Genomic DNA, 26,813 nt, shown 5'->3' with positions numbered 1-26,813 from the left:
GGCAAACTAACAGCAGCTTTATATTCTGCAAATGGTTATGGGCACTATCATCGTATGAACTGCTTAAAATAAAACATGTCAACTCAAGATGCAATTTTTCCCATAGCTCCAGCTGTTTTGGCAATAACAAGAATTAATGTGAGATTCGTAATTCATGGTGAATGAGTAATCTGTATTTATTTCTGATATACCCGAATATAAGAAGCATGATTCCGCACCTGTAGGTCCCATTTCCTGTCCTGTAAATAAAACTGCGCACATGCGACGTCTGTTCCCGTTATTTCCGCAAATTGTTCTGTAAGCTTTTGACAAGTTTCCCTGTCGGGAATGTCCTCATCTTCACTGTTGCTCATGTTTTTCCGTCAGCTGAAAACGATGTAAAATTTATTTTTGCGTTGTTACTTACAAACCTTTATGATCTTATAGCATATTACAATACAATAAACGCGCTCTTACATACAATACGTTGTGACAACTAATTCTACAAGAACAATAACACCACTTCAGTCACAAACTAACACTTACAGCCCCTTTTTCAAACAAGTTCCCGCGTAGCAAAGACAATTCTGTATATCCTCTTCCACCACACTGCCTCAGTAAAACAGGAGCTATAGTTACAAACCTACATAGAGCTAAAATTGCGTATCAAAGTGAGTGTTATATACAAAAGTGAGACATGGTCTTTAATTACAGATTTTAAGACATCACGTTTACCCGCACTTCCGCAGACAATACAAAAAGTGCCTAGACTGACAAGACCCATTCTTATCTTTGGTAGAATCAAAACGCATCTTTGCCAAGGCCGTTTGTGAGTACAAGTACATTGATTGAGAGCGTGTTTTCCGTTATGTTTGTGTAAAGGTTCATACTACTTAAGTATCGCAATACGTCTTTGATTGTGAGGTGCTTTAAAGGGGATTTTTGTTTTGTTTTGGTCTATAACTTGTGTCACTTGGAGGTGTATTTACAGCGTTTGAGAAAATGGCTACAGAGACTGCAATGCAGAACGACTCAACAGGCCGAATTTCATGCGGTAAAGAAGTATCCGTGATGAAAGGTTAGTGTATAAATAGTAGTAGTTCAACAAGTGCATTTATATAATTGGCTATCGGTCTAAACTACCATAGCGCACGTGAAATTGTAAGATGCGGTACACCAATGCGTATGCTTTTCGGTAGCATTGTGGTGCAGTGCACCGCTAAATGCCGCAGCGTCCATATGAGGAAGATAAGGCCAAATCTACGGCGGAAGTGCAGTTGTGGGATATCTCTAGTTCGCATACTCGTGTGTAGAAGCTGATGAATTTCAGGCACAGAAGTTGGTGCAGTTACAAAAAGTAGTGGCAACTCAAAATAGGCTTAGGGTCGTTTAGGATGTATATCTTGCTACGACTATAGACAGCACTTCCGTTGCTGTCAGCGCTTAGCGAAATAAATAACACTGAAAATTTTATTTTATGTCATTTGTCAAAATATTTATGAAAAAGTACACTTCGTCATTAGAGTATCGTGCTCCACTGGGTAAGCAATATTACAAGCTAACAATCTGAGGTGTTCATGTTCGTCCATAACAAGAACACTGATACATACTCGAAAGTTTGCTTCCTTCGCCTGTTAACCATCCTAATCAACTCTTTTGCTGGGGGGAAACAATTTAAGTTTAAAATAAATTAGAGTTTTATGAAGGTTGAAATTTTGTTTTAAGATCGAATTTTATTATGTAAATAACTATTGCAGCGATCTCGTTAAAGAGGTTGAGATTGTGATACGTCGGCCCAGCACTGTATCCAGTGAGAAAACAAAAGATTTTTAAATTTCCAACCTATCAGTTAAGGATGCGAATCCGGTTGTCGCGCCAGCTACACAACCAAAGAAGTGTATGACAGTGACACTTCCAGTTGTAAATCTTTGCGATATGCTGTGCCGGCGTTGACCCGTACTTACCTGCATCGTTTACGTGTTCGTGTCTACTAGTGTTCAAATTTTGACGGCCTCCTGTTGTTTGAGACTAAGAAGTCCGCCGACAATAGTAAACATAGCAACTTTCATATCTCCATGAAGGGCCGGATATCCGAAAGTGAAGGCTTACATCAGCATTACGAGCAGATTATAGTAAATATTCGTATTTGTTTTAATTTGTTAATCAAACTAAACTCAGCATAAGCATTGGACAAGTATTGTTGGAACGTTGATCAAAGACCCTACGTTCATTATGCTTTATCCTTCCAATGAAAGTCACTCCGTGCGAATACCAAGCTAATTCATTCAATAAATGAACAGAACCTCCCCCCCCCCCCCCTCAATGGTCTCGATTTACTTTCTTCCATGACTTTCAAAAATTAGGACGTCAAGTATGATGTTGAATGTGAAGAGAGATGTGATGTTGACGGAGACTTCAACAATTGAATACCTCGGTGCAAGAAAGGGTTAAGTCCATTATTTTTCCATAAACCAATTTTTAATGCTGTGTAAAGGGAAAAATTATCTTGCCTTTATTCTTACAAAGTAACATTTAGACCACTACTCAATCTGTATAGCATGAAATACTGTGTGTAAACTATTTTTAAATTAGTTTTTTATGCCTCCTGAGAAATGTGGTATCTCGTTCTTGTACAGTCTTCAATTCTATGGCGTCAAAGATGGACCGTTTCGGAATGGATGATGAAGAGACGACTGGAGAATGTTGAAAGAGCTTCTACAGTTGTCAAACGATCAAAAGTCCTTTTATGACAATAATAAAAAAAAGGTAGCTCAAAGACGTTATTGGTCCGATGCTGTTTAACATAATGGGATTAAAACTCAAGAGCACCTTCTCATTGTTTGCAGCAAACTTTTCATCGAAACTCCAGGTCATTGTCGTCAAAGACGTACTGCATATTGACTTGCTGGCTGCGTATATAAGTTGCAAAATATGGCTTTCAGTAACCTAATGCCCGCTGAAATGATACTGCAACGAGAACACTGCACGCTTTTCGTCTTGGAAGTGGCAGTGACTAATGATGCTGTTTCATTAAAGGGGCGGTGGAAGGGTGGCGCATTGAGAAAACGGCAGAGGGTGGAAATGGGAGGAACCGTGGCTGGAGTTCCAGTGTATCCGTGTGATTAAACTTCTCTTTCATTTGCGAGACCTATTCAAAACGAGTACCACAGGCCTTGGGCGCGTAGCCTGGCGGTTTCATCTCTCCGTCGCCATGTAACAGAGCTTTAGTTTCATTTAGTATCTAGACTTGGAAAGGATGTAACATTCCAGCTCACATTCTAACTTACGAGGTATCACGCCACATTGATGTAATCATTTTTACTAGGTATAATGTAATATTTTACGGCATGTGCTACTGAATGACAAAAATACGTCGAATACCTAGTCGGTAACAGTGTTGACATACCGCGACACTTGGCAATGCCATCCGTCATCCTTGTATTTGACATATGATATGTCTAATACTCCCAAAAACAAGGTGATACTTCAGTAGTGCTAGCTGGCAGGAAACTCTGGAGTTTTTGGGTACGTCGGTATTCAAAATAACACCTCAAGCGCGTTTGACGTCAGTATTTGATTCTTGAAAGGAAAAAGAAGGAACCACTGAATTCGACTTATTTTTAACGCAGCATTCCAATTGTTGTGGTTAATGAACGTGGGAATATGAAAATACATGACTACATGCCATGCAAATATCTTTTGACGTTGCTTTAAATACATACGTACCTACAGTTTTAGACATAATTTCATTTTCGTCCGGGATAGTGCCCTTTGAACACAGTTCTTCGTTGTATACACTAACAAAGAAATTTCTGTAATTAATTATCCGTTCTTAAGGCTACATTCTTGATGTCTTCAGCTCCAACAACTGTTCCGTCATCTTCGGAAATACGAGATTTGCTGAAGAAACCTGGTCTGGAATTTTCCTTCAGCCAGACGTTCGGCATGATCGTAACATAATCAGCCCATTCCTAAATTTTAAGAATGCTTGATAGTCCAATCTGCAGACACATTGGACCGTACAAGAGATCCTAATTTTACGAACTTTGCATGTTGTATGTACGGGGTGTGAAGTGTAGCTTTCCACCTCGTGAACCCCGTGTTTAAGTTGTAAGAGTCGGAAAAACCATCAATGTTGGCATTTTTGCAATATTTTCTCTGTAAATTTTTTCTACGGGTACTGCAGTAAAAGATCCTCATGTCTTTTATACAGCGTAAAATTTTCTTCGATTTGCACTGGCCACACACCACAAAGAAAAAGGGTTTAGCGTTGTAACTTTTTAATTGTACGCCCTTTTGAAAAGGACTATGATAGGTGCTATAATGGTCAGTGTTTAACGTCAAGAACCCCCCCCCCCCCCCCTCAGCTATCATGCCATCCGTTATGTTTTCCACGTCGTCGGTATCCCTCTCAGCATCATCCTCGTCGAGGTTGGGTTCGGCAGAATTCTTCCATGCTTGGCCACAGCAGTGTTAGCCGATGGTAGAGTGCTAGAGATTTAGTAAGGAATCATAACTGCATATTTCGTTCTTGTTATGCGACTCACCACCTTCCCACAAACTAATGGAATATTGTAGTTGCCCAACCATGCCTGTACTCGTCGGGGGAAAAAAGAGACACACCTTCCAAGTTGGAATTTGAGTTTTGCTTCAGATTCAGAAACTTTTCAGTGGCAGAGATCGTACATTGTATCTCTGTTCACATCTCCACCGTAAAATGTCGCAATAAACCTTTCCCTTGCTTTAGAATTTTGTGTGCTCTTGCGTCTGGCAATTTGGAAATACCAAGTCACACAGGGAAGAGTTTCTGTGATAAATGGCACTGGCTTTCTTCTTCCCTTCTCTGAAGGTGACCGAAGTAGTGCCACGTCCCCTTCGTGCATGAAAGGAAAGAATGGTCTGTGGATTCGAGTTTGTATGATGTTGACAAGTACAGAACGCTAGGGGTTTTCGCTTCCACTCTTTTCGAAATGGAAGTTATTTTGAAAAGAAGGTGATGCTGTCATCAGTATCAGGGTACCTACCTTCGTCTGTGGTGGTAAGGTATCATAGTCGGCATCCTTTGATACAGAAGTGCATCATATAATCACATCGGTAACCCATATTTCCTTCTACCCCCTGCGGGTTCGGGGGTAAGAATAGGCCCGCGGTATTCCTGCCTGTCGTAAGAGGCGACTAAAAGGAGTCTCAAATGTTTCGGCCTTATGTGATGGTCCCCTCTCGGGTTTGACCTCCATCTTTCTAAATTATTCCGAAGAGCGAGCCAATTGGGGAAGGGCGCCTTACATGATGCACTGTATCCGTTGTGCATTGAGACCTTTAGCCGGCTTTTTCGTCGTTGCAATGGTGTCCCGCTCGTTTTCCATCTCTTGGGCGAGGATACGTCCCTGGGTGCGATTTCCACACTGCACTCTGCAGTGTAGCTTTTACCTGCGACGACGACCTTGGACTTTCTTGCACCTAAGATCCAGCACGATAGTCAGTCCGTTGTGGTGGGGCCGCCAGTTCCCTGTTGGTTGTAGCCCCCTGACAACACAGGGATCGCTCTACTGATGTCTGCGCCGTTAACTCCCCACGTATGCCAAGGAGTAGACGTCCATCTCCCTGGGGCATCGGGACTCCCGGCAATGGCCATCCTGCCGGGTGGCTATTACTGCGGCTGGGTGGCGCCCGTGGGGAGGGCCCTTGGTCGGAGTAGGTGGCATCAGGGCGGATGACCCGCCATGAAGCGTGGTACATCATCTCTCGCTGGCGGCCAGCCACCAGCAGTCTCTAAGCGTTCGAGGGCTCATTTTAAAGCTAACGTCTATGACCCCAAATCGTTCCCATCCCTGGCCACACCATGGGAGGAACGAAAGGCAATGAATGACAGTGACGTGTATTCGCCCAGATATCTCGTCTGTACCAGAGCTGATGGTGACTCGTTTCTATCCGTGAAGCCTCAGTTCTTTGTAGAGCATTTAGAGGACAAGTTTGGGGAGGTGGAGGGCTTGTCCAAAATGCGCTCTGGGTCAGTTTTGATCAAAACGGCATCCTCTACCCAGTTACGCAGCTTACTTGCTTGTGACAAGTTGGGGGATGTTAACGTTACCATCACCCCACATAAGAGTTTAAATATGGTCCAGGGTATTATTTTCCATCGGGTCCTCCTTTTGCAGTCTTATGATGAGCTGCGCGCCAATTTAGAGCGCCGAGGTGTACATTTCGTCCAGCGCGTTCATCGGGCTCCGAGGGACAATCAGGTAGCTACCGGTGCCTTCATCTTGGCCTTCGAAGGTGATACATTACCAGAGAAGGTCAAGGTGATGGTCTACCGATGTGACGTCAAACCCTATATCCATCCCCCGATGCTGTGCTTTAAGTGCTGGAAGTTCGGTCACATGTCCTCTCGCTGTACTTCTAGCCTCACATGTCGAGATTGTGGACGCCCATCTCATCCCGATACTCCATGTGCTCCACCTCCCGTCTGTGTCAACTGTGGAGAGCCTCATTCCCCTTGCTCGCCGGACTGCAGTATCTTACAGAAAGAACGCAAAATCATGGAATACAAGACCCTGGACCGACTGACCTACACTGACGCTAAGCGGAAGTTTGAACGGCTACATCCCGTGCGCATGATGTCATCTTATGCCTCCACTGTCACTCCTGCTCCAGCTCCTTCAGCTGCCAGACATACAGTCAGCTCTCCGAGTCAGAGGACCTCACCTGCCCCCTTGACGATGGGGGGCCCCTTCTCTCGCTGTTGCTCTCACACCATCTACCTCGGGAGCAGCACCCACTAAACCACTGGGGACGCCAGTCCCCACTTCTAAGCCGGAGAAGCGTAAGTCTTCTTCGGCTTCTCTCGCTCGGAAGGGATCTCTTGAGTCACTCCCTTCCCAGGTTCCTACCAGCGGCACAGCAGACACCAGCCAGTGGCTGAAGAAGCCACAGGTCGCTGGTTGACGGGCTTCGCGATCCTCTTCGGTCCCGGAGACTGACTCCAATAAGCCCTCTCAACAACGGCAACCAAAGGAACAGCGAGAGAAAACGACTTTGAAGACCCGTAAGACCAAGACACCTGCGGTGGCACCTACTCCACCGCTACCTAAAAGCTCTGCGTCTGACGATGAGGTGGAGATCCTTGCGTCCGCTGAGGACCTCAATCTCGCCGGTCCCTCAGACGCAATGGATAGCACTTGCACGGGTGCTCCATCGGAGGCAGCAGGTGACCCAGCGGCGTAATCTGCCTTCCCAGTCCCGTCACGCCTTTCTCCGCCATGGACGATACCATCCTCCAGTGGAACTGCAGCGGTTTCTTCCACCATCTAGCTGAGCTCCGCCAACTTATCAGCCTTCACCCTTTCTTCTGCATTGCTCTTCAGGAAACTTGGTTTCCAGCAATGTGAACCCCCGCCCTCCGTGGCTATCGGGGTTATTATAAGAACCGGGCAGCATATGAAAGGGTGTCTGGTGGCGTCTGCCTCTATGTCTTTCACACTCTGCACAGCGAGTCTGTCCCTCTCCAAACACCTTTAGAGGCTGTCGCTGTTCGGGTGTGGACGCCACAGGCTGTTACCGTCTGCAGTCTTTACCTTCCACCGGATGGTGATGTCTCGCAGCATGTCCTGGCTGCACTGATAGCCCAATTGCCACCACCTTTCTTGCTATTGGGCGACTTCAACGCCCATAACCCTCTGTGGGGTGGGTCAGTGGCGACAGGTCGAGGCGCCACCGTTGAGCATTTATTGTCGCAGCTCGATCTCTCGCTGTTAAATGATGGTGCCTTCACACACTTCAGTGTGGCGCATGGCACATACTCCGCCATTGACCTTTCAATCTGTCCAGTGGAGTGTGCATGACGACCTGTGTGGTAGTGACCACTTTCCGATCTTTCTGTCACTACCACAGCGTCACTCTTCTGGGCGCCCTAGCAGATGGGCTATGAATAAGGCTGACTGGGACTTGTTCTCCTCCACTGCCGCTATTGAGCCTCTCTCTAATGATGACATTGATGCGGTGGTTCAATCGGTCACCACCGGCATCGTTACTGCCGCCGACTCTGCCATTCCCCGTTCCTCTGGGTCCCCTCGGCGGCGGACTGTGCCTTGGTGGTCGCCTGAGATCGCTGCAGCGATTAAAGATCGCCGGCGGGCGCTACAGCGTCACAAGCGACATCCCTGCAGTGAACACCTCATCGCCTTCAAACGGCTGCGTGCGCGGGCCCGCCGCCTTATCCGCCAAAGCAAGCAGGAGTGCTGGGAGCGGTATGTGTCCACCATTGGCCTCCATGTCACTCCATCGCAGGTCTGGGCCAAGATTCGGCGCGTCTACGGCTATCGGACACCTGTCAGCGTCCCTGCGCTCTCACTGAATGTACTGCCTGCGACGTCATTGCAAACCGCTTAGCAGAGCATTTTGCTATGTGTTCCGCTTCTACGAATTACCCCTAGGCCTTCCGCTCCATTCAAGAGCGGATGGAACGTCGGAGCCTTTCGTTTCGCACCCACCACGCAGAATCTTACAATGCTCCATTCAGTGAGTGGGAATTTCGCAGTGCCCTAGCCGCTTGCCCTGATACCGCTCCTGGGCCAGCTGGCATCCACTGTCAGATGCTGAAACACCTTTCAGTGGACTGCCAGCGGCGCCTCCTCGATCTTTACAACCGTCTTTGGGTCGAGGGGAAGTTTCCGTCGCAGTGGCGGGAAAGCGTTGTCATCCCCGTTTTGAAACCTGGAAAGAGCCCTTTGGAGGTGGACAGCTACCGTCCCATTAGCCTCACCAACGTTCTTTGCAAGTTGTTTGAACGGATGGTGAGCCGGCGCTTGAATTGGGTACTGGAGTCTCGGGGCCTTCTGGCTCCGTTTCAGGGTGGGTTCCGTAAAGGCCGCTCCGCCACCGACAATCTGGTGAGCCTGGAGTCGGCCATCCGTACTGCCTTTGGCCGCCGTCAGCACCTGGTCGCTGTCTTTTTCGACATGCGGAAGGCGTACGATACGACATGGCGTCATCACATCCTTTCTACGCTTCATGGATGGGGTCTTCGGGTCCTCTGCCGCTTTTTATCCGCAATTTTCTGTCGTCTCGTACCTTCCGCGTGCAAGTCGCGGCCTCATATAGTTCCTCCCACGTCCAGGACACCGGTGTGCCACAGGGTTCTGTTTTAAGTGTCTGCCTGTTTTTAATAGCCATTAACGGGCTCGCTGCGGCCGCGGGGCAATTCTGTCTCCGCTTCCCTGTATGCTGACGACTTCTGCCTTTACTACAGCTCTATTGGCATTGCAGCTGCTGAACGTCAGTTACAGGGCGCAATCCGCAAGGCGCAGTCTTGGGCTGTAGCGCGTGGTTTTCAGTTTACGGCAGCCAAGACCTGCGTTATGCATTTCTGCCGGCGACGTACTGTCCACCCGGAGCCGCGGCTTTATCTTGCCGGCGAACTTCTTTCAGTGGTGGAATCACACAGGTTTTTGGGCGTGGTTTTCGATGCCCGGTTGACTTGGCTGCCTCATATCCGGCAGCTTAAACAGGCGTGTTGGCGGCATCTAAACGCTCTGAGATGCTTGAGCCACACCCGCTGGGGCGCCGACCGATCTACCCTGTTGCGGCTCTACCAGGCGTTAATCCAGTCCCGTCTGGATTATGGGAGCCTGGCTTATGGCTCAGCATCCCCATCTGCGTTGCGGGTGCTGGACTCAATACTACACAGAGGGATCCGACTTGCCACTGGTGACTTCCGCACCAGCCCTGTGGACAGCATCCTTGTTGAGGCAGGTGTCCCTCCACTGCGGTTACGACGCCAACAATTACTGGCTGCTTATGCTGCCCATGTTTTTAGCTTCCCCGGGCATCCAAATTACCGTGTCCTGTTCCCGCAGTCAGTCGTCCATCTGCCAGACCGTCGGCCCCGGTCGGGTTGTCCGATCGCCGTACGCGTCAAGGAGCTTCTCTGCGGGCTTGGGTTTTTCCCTGTTCCACCTCCTTTCCGGGCACCTCTGCGTACACCCCCGTGGTGTGTTCCTCGCCCTTGCCTTCGGCTCGACTTGGCACAGGGCTCGAAGGACTCAGTCCCTCCAGAGGCCTTCCGCCGCCGCTTTTATTCCATCCTGGCCACGTATCAGGGCTCTGGAATTGTTTACACCGACGGTTCGATGGTTGCTGGTCGTGTCGGGTATGCGCTAACTCTAGGGGACCATTCCGAACAACGTTCCTTGGCGGCTGGCTGCAGCGTTTACACTGCTGAGCTGGTCGCCATCTTTCGAGCCCTAGAGTATATCCGCTCCTGCTCAGGTGAGTCCTTCGTTATCTGTAGCGATTCCCTGAGCGGTTTACGAGCTCTCGACCAGTGTTTCCCTCGTTCCCGTCTGGTGATGGCTATCCATGAGTCCCTGTATACTCTTGCCCGTTGCGGCCGCTCTGTGGTCTTTGTGTGGACCCCCAGTCACGTTGGTATCCCGGGCAATGAACATGTTGACCGCCTGGCCAAACAGGCCACCAGTGAACCCACCCTGGACATTGGCCTCCCGGAGACTGATTTGCGGGCAGTCTTCCGGCGCGAAGTTCTCTCGCTTTGGGACACTGAATGGCGCAATCTGCCCACGCCAAACAAACTCCGTTCTCTCAAGGCGACGACGCGTGTGTGGCAGTCATCCATGCGAGCCACTCGCAGAGATTCAGTTGTTCTTTGTCGGCTCCGCATAGGCCAGAGGACCCGCCTCTCTGTCGCTGTGGGGCGGTTTTGACGGTGGTGCACATTTTATTAACTTGTCCGCTTTTAACTGTGCTCAGGCAGACATTTGCGCTGCCTGATACGCTCTCTGCTCTTTTACTAGATGACTCTGCCATGGTGGACTTAGTTTTGCGTTTTATTCGGGCAGGGGGTTTTTATCGCGTAATCTGAGTGTTTTATGTTTTTTTTTTAGTGTTGATTCTGGCTTTTAGACTCTGATTTTAAACTGAGCTTTTAATGTGTTCTTGGTGGTTGGCTTTTCCTCTTTTTTTCTCTATGGACGGCCAGCCACTGTCACTCTCTGTGTGTTTTAATTTGTTTTGTCTGATCTCTGTCGGAGTCTTTCTTGTCCCGTGTCGTCTGACGTCTTTCCTGCTGTTCGTTTTTATTCTCTTTGGGCGGTTTTAATTTTTTTTTGGGAACAAGGGACCGATGACCATCGCAGTCTGATCCCTTTAACCCCACAAACCAACCAACCATATTTCCTTCTTACCCACAATGTCCTAAACGCCCATTCAGTCGTGAGCAGCTCCTTTTGTTAGTGTCATTGGTAAAAAAAAAAAAAAAGTCACAATTTCCTTAATGCAGTTGATGCCAAATCTTCCAGCTACATAACAGTTAACCTCTTTGCGAACAGTTGTTCCTGTAACACGATCCCCTTAGTCCCAAGGAATTGCAGATATTCAGAGAACCGTGATTACTCGGAAATGTTCCTGAATGTAGCTCATAGTGCATAACTTTCGCCACCGACGTTTTGGTTGCTTAGGATACCCAAAGTCAATCGAGACAGCTCACTATCCGTTACGCTTCAGCCATGAATCAGCCATCCATGACACTTCATTTTTATTAGGACCTGTCTATAGTAATCATTTTTTTCAGCACGACGAATGGCGAAATATCCTTCAGGTACGAATTTGTGAAGTTCCTGAGGATCCATTTTTGTCTTTCAGCCCCATTCAGCGTGCAGGTTCCAATCTCCCAAACATTCAGCTTTAAGGGACCATACTCCTCAGTCAGCCTATAAAATAAGCAGTTTTTTAACTAATGAAGCAATCGACATAAATGTTTTTGCACGTTATTTGTTGATTTTTGGACGGTTTTCCGATTTCTTTAGGAAATTCAATCATTAAGCCTTCCTCATCCGAGGAGTTAAAGTTGCTCAGTACAAAATGAAATGTGTCCATGACGGAAGTCCCGCAGTCTGCAAATCTTACCTGGAGAGGAAGGAAAAAAAAATTGCCTGTAGGATACTGCACGCAGGGTAAAAGAGCAGTGTTTTACAGTTTGAAAAAAAAAGTAATAAAATGGCGGACTTTTGAAACTACCACATCATTTTAATAATGCGTAAGTCCCTATCAGGTGGTCTAATTTTATAGATGTTCCCCACTCAGTTACCAAGATCTGAGTTTGTTCAAATTTTATCTGCAGGATTTAACCAGAGGTTGAAAATACTATTGCACTTGTAAGGTTCTTTTATTTAGAATACGAATGGTTTCGGGCTCTAAATAAAAGAACATTACAACTGTAGCAATATTTTCTATCTGTGGTATCATGCTCATTTGTGGATGTGAGGCCTCACATTTATGTCACGTGTTATTCATTTATTATATTATTATTTGTGAACAGACCTTACGAAACTGACTAGTGGTTCCGAAAGTCATGCAGCTAAAAACGTTCAATAAGTCCGTAAATGCTTAATTTTCCTTAATATTTGGTAATGCACTCTGGTTTAATTTGCCCTAGTGGTGAGCCATTTGTTACCTTCGCAGTCCATGGGACTCAGAAGTTTCCTCCAACACAACAATTCAAAGGAGTCGAAGTTATACCTCTACTCCTTAAAACATTGTCCAGGTTTGACATTGTCTTTCTACCAAGCAGCAAGTGTCTCCTGATTTCGCGGCTGCAGTCACCAACAGCAGAAATCTGGGAACCCAGGTAACTGAACGTACACACTAACTCCATTGTTTCTCCTCCTATATGCCATGAAATGATAGGTGTAGCTGCCATAATTTTCGTTGTCTTAACGTCCCTTGTTACGAACTAATTAAATAATCAACTTCGTCCAGAGCCAACTTCCTCGAGGCTTTCTTCATTACTTTTTTGCCAACATATCGCCGATTCAACTCACAACGCGTATTCACCGCGACTTTAGTCTCGCACTGCCTTGACAATGCCACTACATGTTTTTTTTTACAGCGCTCGTTGCTATATACTATGCCTATGATGTTTTTACATGTTAATTTTAGCATTGATTAAGTGTAGAGAGGTAAAAATTGGAAATTTCTTGGCCCAGACGCAGGCCACGGCTACATATTATGGCTCAAAACACGTTTCGTGGGTACTGTTTTTAATATGGGCATGTACATGGAAAAATACCCACAAGTAGTCTGCCTTTAACACTAATGGATGTGCGTATAATAAATAGTATGTAGATTGGCAATTTTTGGGCCCAATTATAAAGAGTACATCTCCATCGCTGTCATTCTCGTAAAATTTATATATTTTCGTGGATTTTGCATTACAAACTCTACAATAATATTCTTGCGTGCTTCAAAATCATCCCGCCGCCTAACCCAGTCTTTTATCCATCGCGAACACGGTCGTTTGTGTTTTTTCATTGCCACTGAATGTATTAAAAGTACGTGTGCAGCCCGACGCTCTTCTATTGCAGCCTCTTCAAAAAATGGTTCAAATGGCTCTAAGCACTGTGGGATTTAACATCTGAGGTCATCAGTCCCCTAGACTTAGAACTATTTAAACCTAACTAACCTAAGGACATCACACACATCCATGCCAGAGACAGGATTCGAACCTGTGACCGTAGCAGCAGCGCCGCTCTGTCGCAGCGGGCGGCGCAACCTCTCCCTCTCCCTTCACACACAGACTTATGTCAGAATAATCTCGCGGAGAGTGACCTCTCATCTCACACACACACACACACACACACACACACACACACAACCTGCTGTGCGTAAACGCTTTAGACACCTGCTCTCGCAAGATTTACGGACCGTTGAAGACATGCGCGGAAAAACGGGCTCACCCAGAATTGAAAGAACTTGGAGATAAGTGTTGCCATCTCTTGCTGGATTTTCGGGAACTATCAAAATTGACATTGGTCTCACCACTAAATATGTTAACGTGATATTTAGGGGTGAGACCAGTGTCAGTTTTGATAGTTCCCGTCAACAGATGGCAACCCTTATCTCCAAGCTTTTACATTTGAGGGTTAGCCCGTTTTTCCGCACATGTCTCCAGTTACAGAGTGCACTCGCAAGCAACTGTCTGACAGTAACTATCTGCGAAAATTCGTTCCTAGTGTAAACAATTCTGCGAGTATTATCTGAGAGCCAAAACTCTCACGTGTATCCCAGCCCTTATCTTTGAGTTCAGAATATGTGATAAGATTCTGCAACGAATGGATGTGAAGGATATTGGACGGTCGTTTTGTGGATCACTTCTGCTTCCTTTATTCTAGGTGGGCGTGACTAATGCACTCCTCCAACTACTGGGCACGATTTTTTGTTCAATCTTTGCAATAGATTATATAGTTAATTGAGGAGCTAACTCATTTGCAACTGGGGTATAGAATCTGACAGATTCCATTGGGTCCTGGGGCTTAGTCCAGTTTTAACGAGTAGATAAACTATTTACTGACTGCAAATGTTAAGAACACAGTTTCTCGTAAAGTCGGAGGTATTTGCTTTAAATTGTATTATGAAACAACTGTATCGAATAACATATTCGGTTGGTAGTATTTTTTCTTTTGAATTAGGTACATAATTGACATTACATGAAATCTATTCCGATGAAGGTAGCGGTTCTCTCTCTTTGGATTTTCTAGTGTTGCTTTCCGTGTTGATCACGTTGCTATAACTGCAGCATATTTTTCAGATGCTTTAAGATGTAATGTACACTAATTGGTTTCCAGTACTTAATACCATTACGTACTTCATTGCTTTTAACTTGTGGCAAGAGTTAAAATTTAAAAAAATGCAAAAAAAAATATTTCAGCGTTCTGAAAAATGTTAATCGGCATCGCCTGTATCGTAAAAGAAGTTGTACTCCATGTACCTGTTGGATAAGTTTTTTCGTTTCCATCATTTCCACTGTGCCCACTGTACTTTCACCTATACGACAGATTCAACAACAAAAAATGCGCCTCCTGTTTTTGAGACAGCCTGGCGGTGGTCGTCGCGGCGAAGCCGTCCGTTGTGTGAGCGACAAGATGCGGTAGCACGCGGCCTGGTCGCCGCAGCTGTGTCGCAGGCCGCGTTCTGTCTGGTCACGCCTTTTAGTGATGATGTTTTGGAACTTGCCACTTCATAAATACTTAGAGGATAACACTGTAAACTGCGAAAGGTAACGAACAGGGGACAGTGAGCGTAAGGAAAAGTGAATATAAGAACTGGATTTGTTTGTAGGGATTTGGGAAAGTTTAGTGCATCCTTCCATAATAGCTCTTAAATGTGAATTTTGTTGGTTTCTGTTGTATATACTGTCGTAATGTAGTAAATTCCAAATCATATTTACAAACAGTACATTTCCATATAATATTGTAAATAGAACCACGACAGTTGTTACTGTCGACCTGCCGGGCAGTGCAGAGCATTAAACAGGTATTGCGATCCTTTACAATCTCATCATCGCCACGTTGGCGATGTGGCTTGTGCAAATTAATACAGTAGAGCACTCGCGACTGCATTTGCAGGAGAGTGTGCTTCATTATCTTGCTCAAGCTTCTGATTAGAGCTCGCGTTATTATATATTGATAAATTTGTTTTGGACTACAACGTCTGACATTAATAACTGCCCTGAATATGAAGTGATCGTATTTCATTGTTGGCCTGGATGTCCCAGTCGGGTTCGGCCGCCAAGTGCAAGTCTTCTTTCAGTCGGCCCTCATTGGGCGACTTTGCCGATGATGAGGATGAAATGATGATGACAACCCAACACCTAGTCCCCGAGCGGAGAAAATCTCCAACCCGGCCGGTAATCGAACCCGGGCCCAATGCATGGAAGGCAAGAGTGTTACCATCCATCTAAGCAGGCGGACATTACTGCCCTAATCGTGTTTGCTTGAACGGAGACTTCAATGAAGTAGGGAGTTGTGCGAAACTCTCTTGGGCATAGGCGCGCCACTGCATGAGGCCCCGTAAACTAAACTTCGACTGGATTTCTTTGTTATCGGATAGAAAAGGCGCAATTAGGGTAAATGGGTTCAGGGGAAACTTCGACTTTGCGCCCCCCCCCCCTTCTTTTCTCCTTGCCGACATTTTCCAATCTTTCTGTGTAATCGTTTGAGATATATACGGCTTTATGGCAAAGTAGAAGGTACACATTTAAGTAGTTGTATCTTGTTGACAAAATTCAGAGCACGGAACAAAGCACAGTCCGAAATCGAATTACTTCCAACAATATCGCTATTTTTTATTGTTTCGTTACCGATTAAAATATATGATTTGCAGCCTACGATCACACGTGCGATTTTTCTAGCGGGATTCAAGCAGGAAAAAAACGCAGCAGGAATTTATCAACTTTCCCGGCCAAAGAGCAGGAAACACAACAGGGCGTTAGCGGTCAGGTACAAGCGCCTGAGAAGCAACTTCTCGAGAACAGCAATGGAAATTATTTCTTTAGATAGCATTTCTGTTTTCGCACTGTGTTATTACTCGCATAGTCGAAGTCAAAGAAGAATCTATCCTATAAATTAGGAACCTAGAAACGACGGAGAGGCTTCTTCCTCGCCGAGCCCTCAGTGGTTCACAAACCAACAGGCTACAACAGTCCATTTACCCCACCGCCGCCCCACACCGAACCCAGGGTTATTGTGTGGTTCGGGCCCCAGTAGACACCCCCCCCCCCGTCCCCGCCCTTCTGCCTCGAACGTCTCACACCAGACGAGTACTATCGAATGTTGTGTAGTTCATTCGAACATTCGTTATCCATAGTGAAAACTGACGTTTCTAAATCATACAGTGATTAGGGGCAGTCCTTTCTTGAGTGGTCTGATAACCGCAGCAGATAGCAGATAGCAGTTACTGTTTCAGATACTTTGTGGGAGCCATAGCGATGGAGAACAATCAAATTTGTTCAAAGCAACTGATCTAGAGAAGAATTTTTGTCATGGACATTCAACTAACCCCAATCAAAGCCTGTTGCAAACTGAAATAAAAAATAACTTCTTATAGGTTTTGTATCTCTCAATTTTCTTTCAGTTCCACTTTCTCTCTCCCCCTCCGTCCACATCTCAATAAGTGTTGTTGTAATTGCTAGTCGTGACTGTTTCATAATTCTGCTTTTATAGTCAGAGCACTTCACATCTTAAAGCGCCCCTGAAGGGTGGGCGCCACAGCGCTGCGAAGCTTTTTATGGTTTGCTGGTGTAGTTAAAACAACGCAAATTATGGCGCAACACTGAGTATTGTGCCTGTTTCAGCCCTCGCCGCGCAGCAGTGTTCGCAACGCAGTTCATTGCGCGGGCGCCACACGAGCTCCTGCGGGATGGTGTCTCATATTGACAACCAAGGTGAAGGCAATCAACCACCGATCTTGTAAATAACGACGGGAGAAAATTAAGAAACTTTGTTTCAGATCTGAACAACATTCAATTATGCTTTGTGAACATAGGGCAAACGATAAAGCGTTTGATCGTAGACCCATTCATATCGACGCCAAGAACTAAAAATATGCCACCACCAAGTGAACATTTCATCCGAGGTAAGATATTTAAAGTGATTTAGCAAACACACGCACCTCTGCAAGGGATTCAGTCCTCCAACTCAAGAACTCGAGGCACCTCGGAATTACGAAGCAAAAGTGCATCATATCCCTTGTACTCGTCGAAAGCCGGCGAAACGTGTTTGATACTTCTTCAGAACTGAGTGGACGTATCTTCACTCACAGTTACTGGATCTTAACACTCAACTCGAACGGTAACAATTCATCTAAATAATTTTCCAAAGCAACCGATGTAACTTGTTTCTGTCTTTACTTTGTAAGAAATTTCGGTGACACCTCAAGAATAGATGGAGGTTTTCTTTGCTTCCAATCGTTTCTTGGGCATTACACCCTTCAGAAAATATAATTTCCGCACAAGCTCGTGAATCTCGTGGAAGTGATTCCGGTCTAAACGGAAGTAGTTCACGAACTGTTCATCAGAAAACTCTTGATGTCAAAAGCGAATTCTCCATGAGTATTTCTCTTGTTCATGTATCCGCTTTTCCATTATGATATGCTCCGTTTAGAAGTGTTATATATTAATATCAGCATTGGTCAAACAAGGAATGATTGGGCCCTTTCACACGTGGCGATATAGCAGCGCGGCTGCAAATAGCGGGGATAAGCAGTTCCCGCCTTGCCAGGTAGGGCTGAAATTGTTGTTTGTTAGCCGTTCACGATTGTTGAATGACGTGATTAGCAATTTTCTTTCGTGCTGCAAAAATTACTTTTGGCGTGGAACTTTCCAGCACTGAAGTAGAATGTCGCCCTGTAATTTAGTATTCAGTAAATAGGGACTATATTACTAAGATCGGAAAAACTTAGTATTAAGGAGTAAAAATGTATTCTTTACTTCGAAAATAAAGCTGTTTCAAAAGTATATCTCGTATTTCGTTAAGTAATTACTGAAATACAGTTTATATTCATTTGCCAAAGAACAGCTCTGCTTTCAGTGCGAAGTAATCTGTGAATTTGTCTTGTATCGTCGCCGGCATACCGGCTTCAGCTCTGTCGCGACCGTCACTTTACATAAACGCACGGACGCGCCGTGCGGCGCCGCATAGCCCCGTTGTCGTTAGTGCTGTATAGCAAGTGTCACGACACACTCTTGACGTGCGAAACGAAAGTTTGTTTACTAAAATGGCGTTGGAAGAGCAAGTTAATTGTACGCAACTCGATATTCAGATATATGGCCTTCATAATGAACATTGTATGAATAGTACCAGAAAAAGTAACATTTGGAAAGAAATTGCCAAGGAAATGGGAGTAAACATAACGTACGAATACATAAAGCGTAAATAATTTTTATTTTGTGTAACGGACGATTAAGTCAGGTAACACGTGTGTTTTGTAACCAGTCTCCTTTCTAGATTGATTTCCCAGTGTTGTACGAATGAACCGAAGCCAGCCAGCTACACTCCTGGAAATTGAAATAAGAACACCGTGAATTCATTGTCCCAGGAAGGGGAAACTTTATTGACACATTCCTGGGGTCAGATACATCACATGATCACACTGACAGAACCACAGGCACATAGACACAGGCAACAGAGCATGCACTATGTCGGCACTAGTACAGTGTATATCCACCTAGTTGACTTACACCTTCTAGAGCACGTTGGGTGGCACGGGATGCATGCGGACGTGCATTGTCCTGTTGGAACAGCAAGTTCCCTTGCCGGTCTAGGAATGGTAGAACGATGGGTTCGATGACGGTTTGGATGTACCGTGCACTATTCAGTGTCCCCTCGACGATCACCAGTGGTGTACGGCCAGTGTAGGAGATCGCTCCCCACACCATGATGCCGGGTGTTGGCCCTGTGTGCCTCGGTCGTATGCAGTCCTGATTGTGGCGCTCACCTGCACGGCGCCAAACACGCATACGACCATCATTGGCACCAAGGCAGAAGCGACTCTCATCGCTGAAGACGACACGTCTCCATACGTCCCTCCATTCACGCCGGTCGCGACACCACTGGAGGCGGCCTGCACGATGTTGGGGCGTGAGCGGAAGACGGCCTAACGGTGTGCGGGACCGTAGCCCAGCTTCATGGAGACGGTTGCGAATGGTCCTCGCCGATACCCCAGGAGCAACAGTGTCCCTAATTTGCTGGGAAGTGGCGGTGCGGTCCCCTACGGCACTGCGTAGGATCCTACGGTCTTGGCGTGCATCCGTGCGTTGCTGCGGTCCGGTCCCAGGTCGACGGGCACGTGCCTTCCGCCGACCACTGGTGACAACATCGATGTACTGTGGAGACCTCACGCCCCACGTGTTGAGCAATTCTGCGGTACGTCCACCCGGCCTCCCGCATGCCCACTATACGCCCTCGCTCAAAGTCCGTCAACTGCACATACGGTTCACGTCCACGCTGTCGCGGCATGCTACCAGTGTTAAAGACTGCGATGGAGCTCCGTATGCCACGGCAAACTGGCTGACACTGACGGCGGCGGTGCACAAATGCTGCGCAGCTAGCGCCATTCGACGGCCAACACCGCGGTTCCTGGTGTGTCCGCTGTGCCGTGCGTGTGATCATTGCTTGTACAGCCCTCTCGCAGTGTCCGGAGCAAGTATGGTGGGTCTGACACACCGGTGTCAATGTGTTCTTTTTTCCGTTTCCAGGAGTGTAGATGTTGCCTCCTATCAACAAACTACTAAGACTTAAAAGTATGGATTAAGTTCAACTATAAATTTATGATTTTTGTTTTATTTTACAACTGACTACATCACAATATTTTGAGAAGGCTGGCGCTAAGTGCTTCCCCTCGTTGTATTGCGAGTGTTAAGACTCGCAGCACAGTGCAGGCAGCAGACAGATGAGGGACTCAGCAGGTCCTCTGCAAGTTAGCGCATAACACACGCGCAGAAGTAGGCAGTTTTTAATTGGGTTGAAGCTGTTGACGGGAAACACATGTTACAGCGAGTAAACCTTTGTTATCCGTTTCATCTTATTTCATTTATAAACAGAATTGTTCTGTAGTCTTAATGGCTACATTATAAATCTACTTCTATAGACGTGGGTTCAGTGGATTTGTTTACTCGGCACATTTTTATTTATTTTTCAGAAAAACTACTTCAGCTTTTCGCTACAGGACTGCTTGTGCTCGTGAAACAGTAAGAATGTGCATTTGGTATGTTGAGTTGTAAGTTTTTGTGTGTTCAAAAGAATCTTTGAGCGTTAAGCTGGGGAGCGAAATTAAAATAATGACGGTTAGATGGATGCTGCGTAATTATTTGAGGACATACATTAAGTAATCTCGCCGAGGATATTGGACCACTGCATACCAGCGAGATTCTTTCGCCTGCTTTGTGTTAGTGCAGAGGCACGAGTGAAGCTTTTCTCTTACGAGATAAAAATCCGGGGAATGTTAACCCTTGCAGTAGAAGGGGAAGGGGAGGGTACTGTATGCTCTGCTTTTGAAGATATTGTAATCCAGTCACTTTCTTTATACTTCACATTTAAAAAAATTGTTTTTAATGAATTATTCCAAAATTTTCAGTTGAACGCAACACAGAAATTAAAGTCTCAGTAACAGCTGTCGCTTTCCTCATGAAGGTCGTACTCAATATTTTGAGGTTCAGAACCTTACTTATATATCAGTATCTCTTTAAAAAGTATGTTGAGAGAAAAAGTCAGCAACAATTAACGAAATTAGCATTTATTGTATTTTTGGTGGTGATCGTTATTGTATTTTTGGTGGTGATCGTAAAGTCGGTAGTATGCGGTATTGAAAATGCGTTAATATTACTAAATGTACATTTTCAGGTTCGGGACCCAATACTGATTAGTACCTATTTAAAAAAGTATTAACATCTTCCAATAAGTTACAGAATTTTTTTCTTTTTTAAAGGGTGGGCACAATGTAGACTACTCCACCCTTTGGTAATGCGCGTTATGGAAAATGCCTTGTATTGCTAGGGTTGATGGTCTGTTCAGGGGCAGCTAGTAGCTTCAAAATACTACACTGATGAACAAATTATATTTTTATATTCAAAGTTTATTGCGAAGATCCATATGTCATCATAAAAGAAAATAACTAAAACAATACATATCGACTGCTATCTTCTTCCATATTTCTTCCTTCTAACTCATTCGTCATGTAGTCCAGATGACTGGTATCACAAAATGCTGGGTTATCCCGTACTTAATGAATCAGGTGTGCTATCCTTAAATACTTTTTATGTGAACAACGAAAGTTATCTTCATGAATTTTGATCTCAGACGGTCAAACTGCTGTTGAAAGCTCAGTGGTGGCAGACCGTATTCTGACGGAACAGACACACGCTGAGCATGCGGACAACAGGTGCGACAGAGGCAGAGTAGTGGCCAAACCGCTTGCCCAAACCGCCGGGCAGTTTTGCAATGTTCGCAGTGAGGAATGTAGGTACCGGCCACTTTACGGTACAGGGTGTATCATAAATAATCAGCCGATTTAAAAAAAAAACCATGACTATTTTGTTATTTGAGATATGTACGTAAAAAACTTAGTGTTGGAAAGAGCAAACTCTCGTGTTTTACATGGTTCCGGCTAGGCAGCAGCAGTGTGCGACCATTTCAGTTCTAGTACAAATGGTCAGGACAACAGAAAGCGTTTTGTGTTCTACGTTTTGTGCAGTGGGGGGCAGTAATAACTGTTCAGCGTGACTTTAGTACTAGGTATGGTATGGACCCTCCTATAACACAGAGCATTAGACGATGGCACGAACAATTCCGAAAAAAAAAGATTGTGTGTGTAAAGGCAAATCGCCGGGCCGTCACCAAATGTCTGGCACAGACGTCGAACACATCTGCCATAGTTTCAAAAGGAGTTCGCATAAATCCGTTCGCCGTGCAGCTCAACGTGCCCCCGACGCCCGTCTGGCGTGTGTTGCGTCGTCGTTTACACATGAAACCATACAAAATTCAGCTACTACAAGCTCTTCGTGAAGGTGACATACAAAAACGTGTGGAGTTCTGTAATTTCTTTCTTGAGAGGATGATGCTTAGTGTTTAGTGACGAGGCAACATTACATTTAAATGGGAAGGTGAACCGTCATAATATGAGATTATGGGGTACGGAACAACCACAAGAATTTGTAAAACATTAGGTGGACTCTCCAAAACCAATATATTTAATGTAGTTTCGCGTGAAAAGGTCCATTTTTCTTTGCCGAGAACACTGCTACAGAAAACACTTATGTCCATGTGCGTGAGAACTTTCTTTTCCCACAGTTCGAGATTGATTCGAACGACTTCCTTTACCAACAGGATGGAACACCGCTACATTGGCATCTGGAAGTGGAGGAATTTTTAAATTATAGGATTACTGAACGATGGATCGGTCGCACTGGACCATATGATTCAGCCTGACATTTCTGGCCTCCAAGACCACCGGACCTAACTGAATGTCATTATTTCTTGTGAGGGTTTATACAAGACTATGTGCTTTCGTTACCAACGACAGTGACTGAGACATCGCATAAGAGCAGCTTTGGAAGCTGTAACTCAAGACATGCTGGCTGCAGTGTGGGAACAATACCGCATTGACACATGCTGTGCACCAGAAGAGGGGCATATTGAACACATATAAAATGGGATGAACTTTTTGAGTTTCACGTTCATTAAAAAACTAAATTCATTGTATATGTTTATTAGTTCCAACATATAGACGTGTCAACTCAGATGATTTTTTTCGATACACCCTCGCGACGAGCTGCAACACTTGACGCTGTAGCCGCGCGCTATGTAGATTTGTAGCTCTTGGTCCTCCTTCGCCTGTGGTTTATGAAGTCAGTTACTGGCACATTTTAAGTTAATATTGCGTTAAGAGTTATTTTCATTTTAAAACTAGAGGTAAACAATCGCTGATCTAGCGCAGAAATAGCTATGTACAGTATTGTAGACATTAATTTGTCTTGTGGGTACACAGTTTCACACGCGAAACATTCAATAACTATTTTCGTTGGCATATTGTCGAACAAATGGCGTGTGATTTCTAGAGGGCAACGAATGTGAAATGGGGTTTCGCTATTGATATAACTAAAGTGTTATATGGTATGGATGTTGCTGCTGACCAGTTTGCTTACCTATGTAATGCTTACGTATTTGGGCTTTCTTGTAGGCAGCGTATATGAGATAAGAACATAATTAAGTATATTTTTGTAACAGTTATTATCCAGTTAAGCAAGCTATAACTGCATCTAGCGGCCGATTTCATTTCCCAGTACATCTCAGTTTCTTTGCAGCGCGTTGACAAATCCACGGCTGCTGAATGTTGCGACTTAATGGGCAATATTTGGCTTGCGTTCAAATGAAAATCATCTGAAGAATTATGATAAAAACATCCCAGTTTCTCTGGCTGCTGACTTTCGCCTTGTCTAACGTAATAATGAAACAGTTCTGCGAAATTCTGAAAAAAAGTGTTCGAAAAATTCAAGATACACGTTCAGTTTTTTTTCATTACGTCGAACGTGTCATTTCATCCTTTTTTTTCCAACCGTAACGTATATACTTGTTATCTTCTTCGCTGGTTAACATTTACGAATTACAAAAGATCCAATGCATAAATATCTTGCTCTGATGGAGACAACATATTCTGATCCATTCGTAGCACGACCGTCCCGCTTCTCTGTCACAGAGCCACTTCAGTGTGAATTGCCCACGTCCCATCCCGTCCGTGCCACGCCCCTCACTCACCGGACGGGACGTGGCAATTCACACTATACACTGCAGTGGCGCTGTAACAGATACGCTGGACGGTTGTACTAAGAATGGATCAGTATATATCGTGTTCTGCCTAATACGAAGATATTGATGCACTCGTTCTTTTGTGACTTGTAAACACTGAGCAGCAGCAAAGAAGATATTGGATACATACGTTATGGTTAAAAAAAGAGAAAGAAATATGGCACATCCGACGTAATGAAAGAAATGAACATACATGCTGAACGTTTGTACACAATGTTTCAATGTGTTGGTCAAAATGAACAGTTCAGGGATAAAAAAAAAACAACGCAACGGGAATGTTTTGTTCATAATTCCTATTAGCCTACTGCTGATTTTGTGAGAGATGTTCAAAATTTTGACCTTTTTCCAAAATCTGATCATCTATAAAATTTCACTGCTGTGGACCAGAAATTCTTGCTTACAAGGCGTAGTTTCCTACCATGTGATAGTGATTTCGCCCTTTTAGAGAGGAACAAAAGATCTTGACACCCAGAAACCAAGTTTCCGGCCATTGTCAACGCGAAGGACAACAGATTCGTTCTGTGGAAGATGGGGCCAGAAGACTTCAGGGATCTTCCTGCACTAGACCACAGGTTGCACAGAGACTCGTTCGAAATGAGCATGGCTGGCCGCGTATTTCATCTGTCAACCCCAGTACTCTAAATGGAAGGAAAAGTCATAACATACCAGCAACTGTAGATTTGTCAAAGCATTGGAAAAAAGCCGAGAGGTGATGAGGAACGAAGTCTGCCTCTACATAACATTATAGTTTTCCCTATCCTGTGTGATAAAATTCTGCAAGTAAGAAGAAAGCCTTATTTGACAGGCAACAATATATCCCAGATGAAAAATGGAATTTCTATCAGGAAGTACATAGTGAATTTTTGATTTCCACGTCTGTATGGCAAACCAATTTATTGTCGATAGCAAACGGAATGCTACATGTAAATGTTTAGTATGATTGCAACAGGAATAGTATTAAATTTTCAAACATTGTGTGTTTTGATCTGTGATGCACTTTCTCGAAATAATGTTTCAATTTTCCTCAATAAGTAACACAGAAAAACCTGAGTGTTTCAGCAGCGCAACGTTGTAACTGTGCTATTTTTCAAAGGCAACACAAATAATTGTGTAATAACTGTTATAAAAATATGCAAAACAGCGTTTTACCTCATATATATACTGCCCGTATGAAAAAACTCAAATATGTAAGCATAAAACATCCCTAAAATCGCATTTCATATTCTTTGCCCTCTGAAAAACACGCGCCATTTGTTCATATATGAACGAAAATAGTTACTGAATGTACCGTGAATGAAACTGTCAGTGTAGACAAGATAAATTAACGTGTACAGTACCGTAACGACTAACTCTACGCCTGAATCTGCGATTGCCTACCTCTAGTTTCAAAATGAAAATAACTATTAGTGCAGTATTAACTTGAAAGCGGAAGGTCTGATGTCGCAGATGACTTCCTGCATAGCCTGGACGAAGCTAGGTGGGTCAAGTGGAGGAACACCATTGAAAAACCGGTCCGCCGCTCGTGGTCTCGCGGTAGCGTTCTCGCTTCCCGAGCACGGGGTCCCGGGTTCGATTCCCGGCGGGGTCAGGGATTTTCACCTGCCTCGAGATGACTGGGTGTTTGTGTTGTCCTCATCATTTCATCATCATCCAGGAAAGTGGCGAAATTGGACTGAGCAAAGGTTGGGAAATTGTACGGGCGCTGATAACCACGCAGTTGAGCGCCCCACAAACCAAACATCATCACCATTGAAAAACCGGATTTTAGTCGCTCTAGCAGAAATGCATGGAGCCTTCTGAAGGAACAAGGAGCTAATTCACATGTACCACAAGCTAAACCAAGTATTACACCAGACCAAATTGCCAACAATATAGTCTAAACGTCTAGAGCACCTGTACATGAACAACACTCGCGTAAAATAAAGAACGAAGTAAACACATTAAAGAAAAGTTGTCGTGGACAACAAGACTTGTCAAAACCGTTCAGTCACAGAAATGCTACAGGCCCTACAAGGCATAAGAAACGGCAAGGCCCCTGGTCTCGACAACATACACCCAGAGTTTCTAAAACACTGTGGACCAAAAACAAAAGAGTGGCTGACAACATTTTACTCCCACATACACCCGTCAAGCGTTTTGCCAAAAGAATTCAAGAGAGCAATGATCATTGCCATCCTCAAACCAGGAAATTCAGACGATAAACCAGAAAGCTATAGACCCATCGCTCTCTTAAGTGTAGCATATAAACTGCTTGAGCTTCTCCTTTACAACAGATAAAAGCCAATCATACTGGAATATCTGCCTACTGACCAAGCCGGCTTCATGCTCAATCGAAACTACGAGAATCAGGTCCTCGCATTAACAACGTTCATTGAGCGGGGCTGTGAACAACGCCTGAAAACTGGTGCTGTTTTCGTCGATTTGACGACGAGCACGAAGAGTCTCTACATTTGGTACCGGGGTTGCGTAGACAAAAGCTCTCAAATGCCCCCATAAATGAAAGTCAAGAGGGTTGAGGTCAGGAGAGCGTGGAGGCCATGGAATTGGTCCGCCTCTACCAATCCATCGGTCACCTAATCTGTTGTTGAGAAGCGTACGAACACTTCGACTGAAATGTGCAGGAGCTCCATCGTGAATGAACCACCTGTTGTTTCGTACTTGTAAAGGCACATGTTCTGGCAGCAC

At 45.0% G+C, this 26,813-nt stretch overlaps 2 protein-coding genes across 10 annotated transcripts in view; one reads left to right on the top strand and one right to left on the bottom strand.

Annotated features, from left to right (window-relative positions):
• Positions 1 to 26,813, bottom strand: part of LOC126168613 (tyrosyl-DNA phosphodiesterase 2-like) — a 182,140-nt gene that overhangs the window by 73,618 nt on the left and 81,709 nt on the right. For 5 of the 9 annotated variants that reach the window (XM_049920576.1, XM_049920572.1, XM_049920578.1 and 2 more), the window contains one exon: positions 219 to 366. The exons of 1 other annotated variant lie outside the window; for it this stretch is intronic. In XM_049920576.1, coding sequence (XP_049776533.1) covers positions 219 to 353 — 135 coding nt within the window. In that variant the 5' untranslated portion in view covers positions 354 to 366. Of the gene's footprint in view, positions 1 to 218; positions 367 to 456; positions 682 to 26,813 lie in introns of those variants that run through there. 3 more of the 9 variants (XM_049920570.1, XM_049920571.1, XM_049920574.1) reach the window with 3 other exon arrangements.
• Positions 815 to 26,813, top strand: part of LOC126168566 (double-stranded RNA-specific editase 1) — a 152,469-nt gene continuing 126,470 nt past the window's right edge. The window contains exon 1 of the mRNA XM_049920567.1: positions 815 to 1,057. Within this exon, the coding sequence (XP_049776524.1) occupies positions 982 to 1,057 (76 nt within the window). The 5' untranslated portion in view covers positions 815 to 981. The remainder of the gene's footprint in view (positions 1,058 to 26,813) is intronic.

Source organism: Schistocerca cancellata, chromosome 1 (assembly GCF_023864275.1).
Source record: "Schistocerca cancellata isolate TAMUIC-IGC-003103 chromosome 1, iqSchCanc2.1, whole genome shotgun sequence".
NCBI classification, from domain to species: domain Eukaryota; kingdom Metazoa; phylum Arthropoda; class Insecta; order Orthoptera; family Acrididae; genus Schistocerca; species Schistocerca cancellata.
Note: the sequence above shows the minus strand (reverse complement) of the source record. Positions and strands in the feature narration are given on the sequence as shown.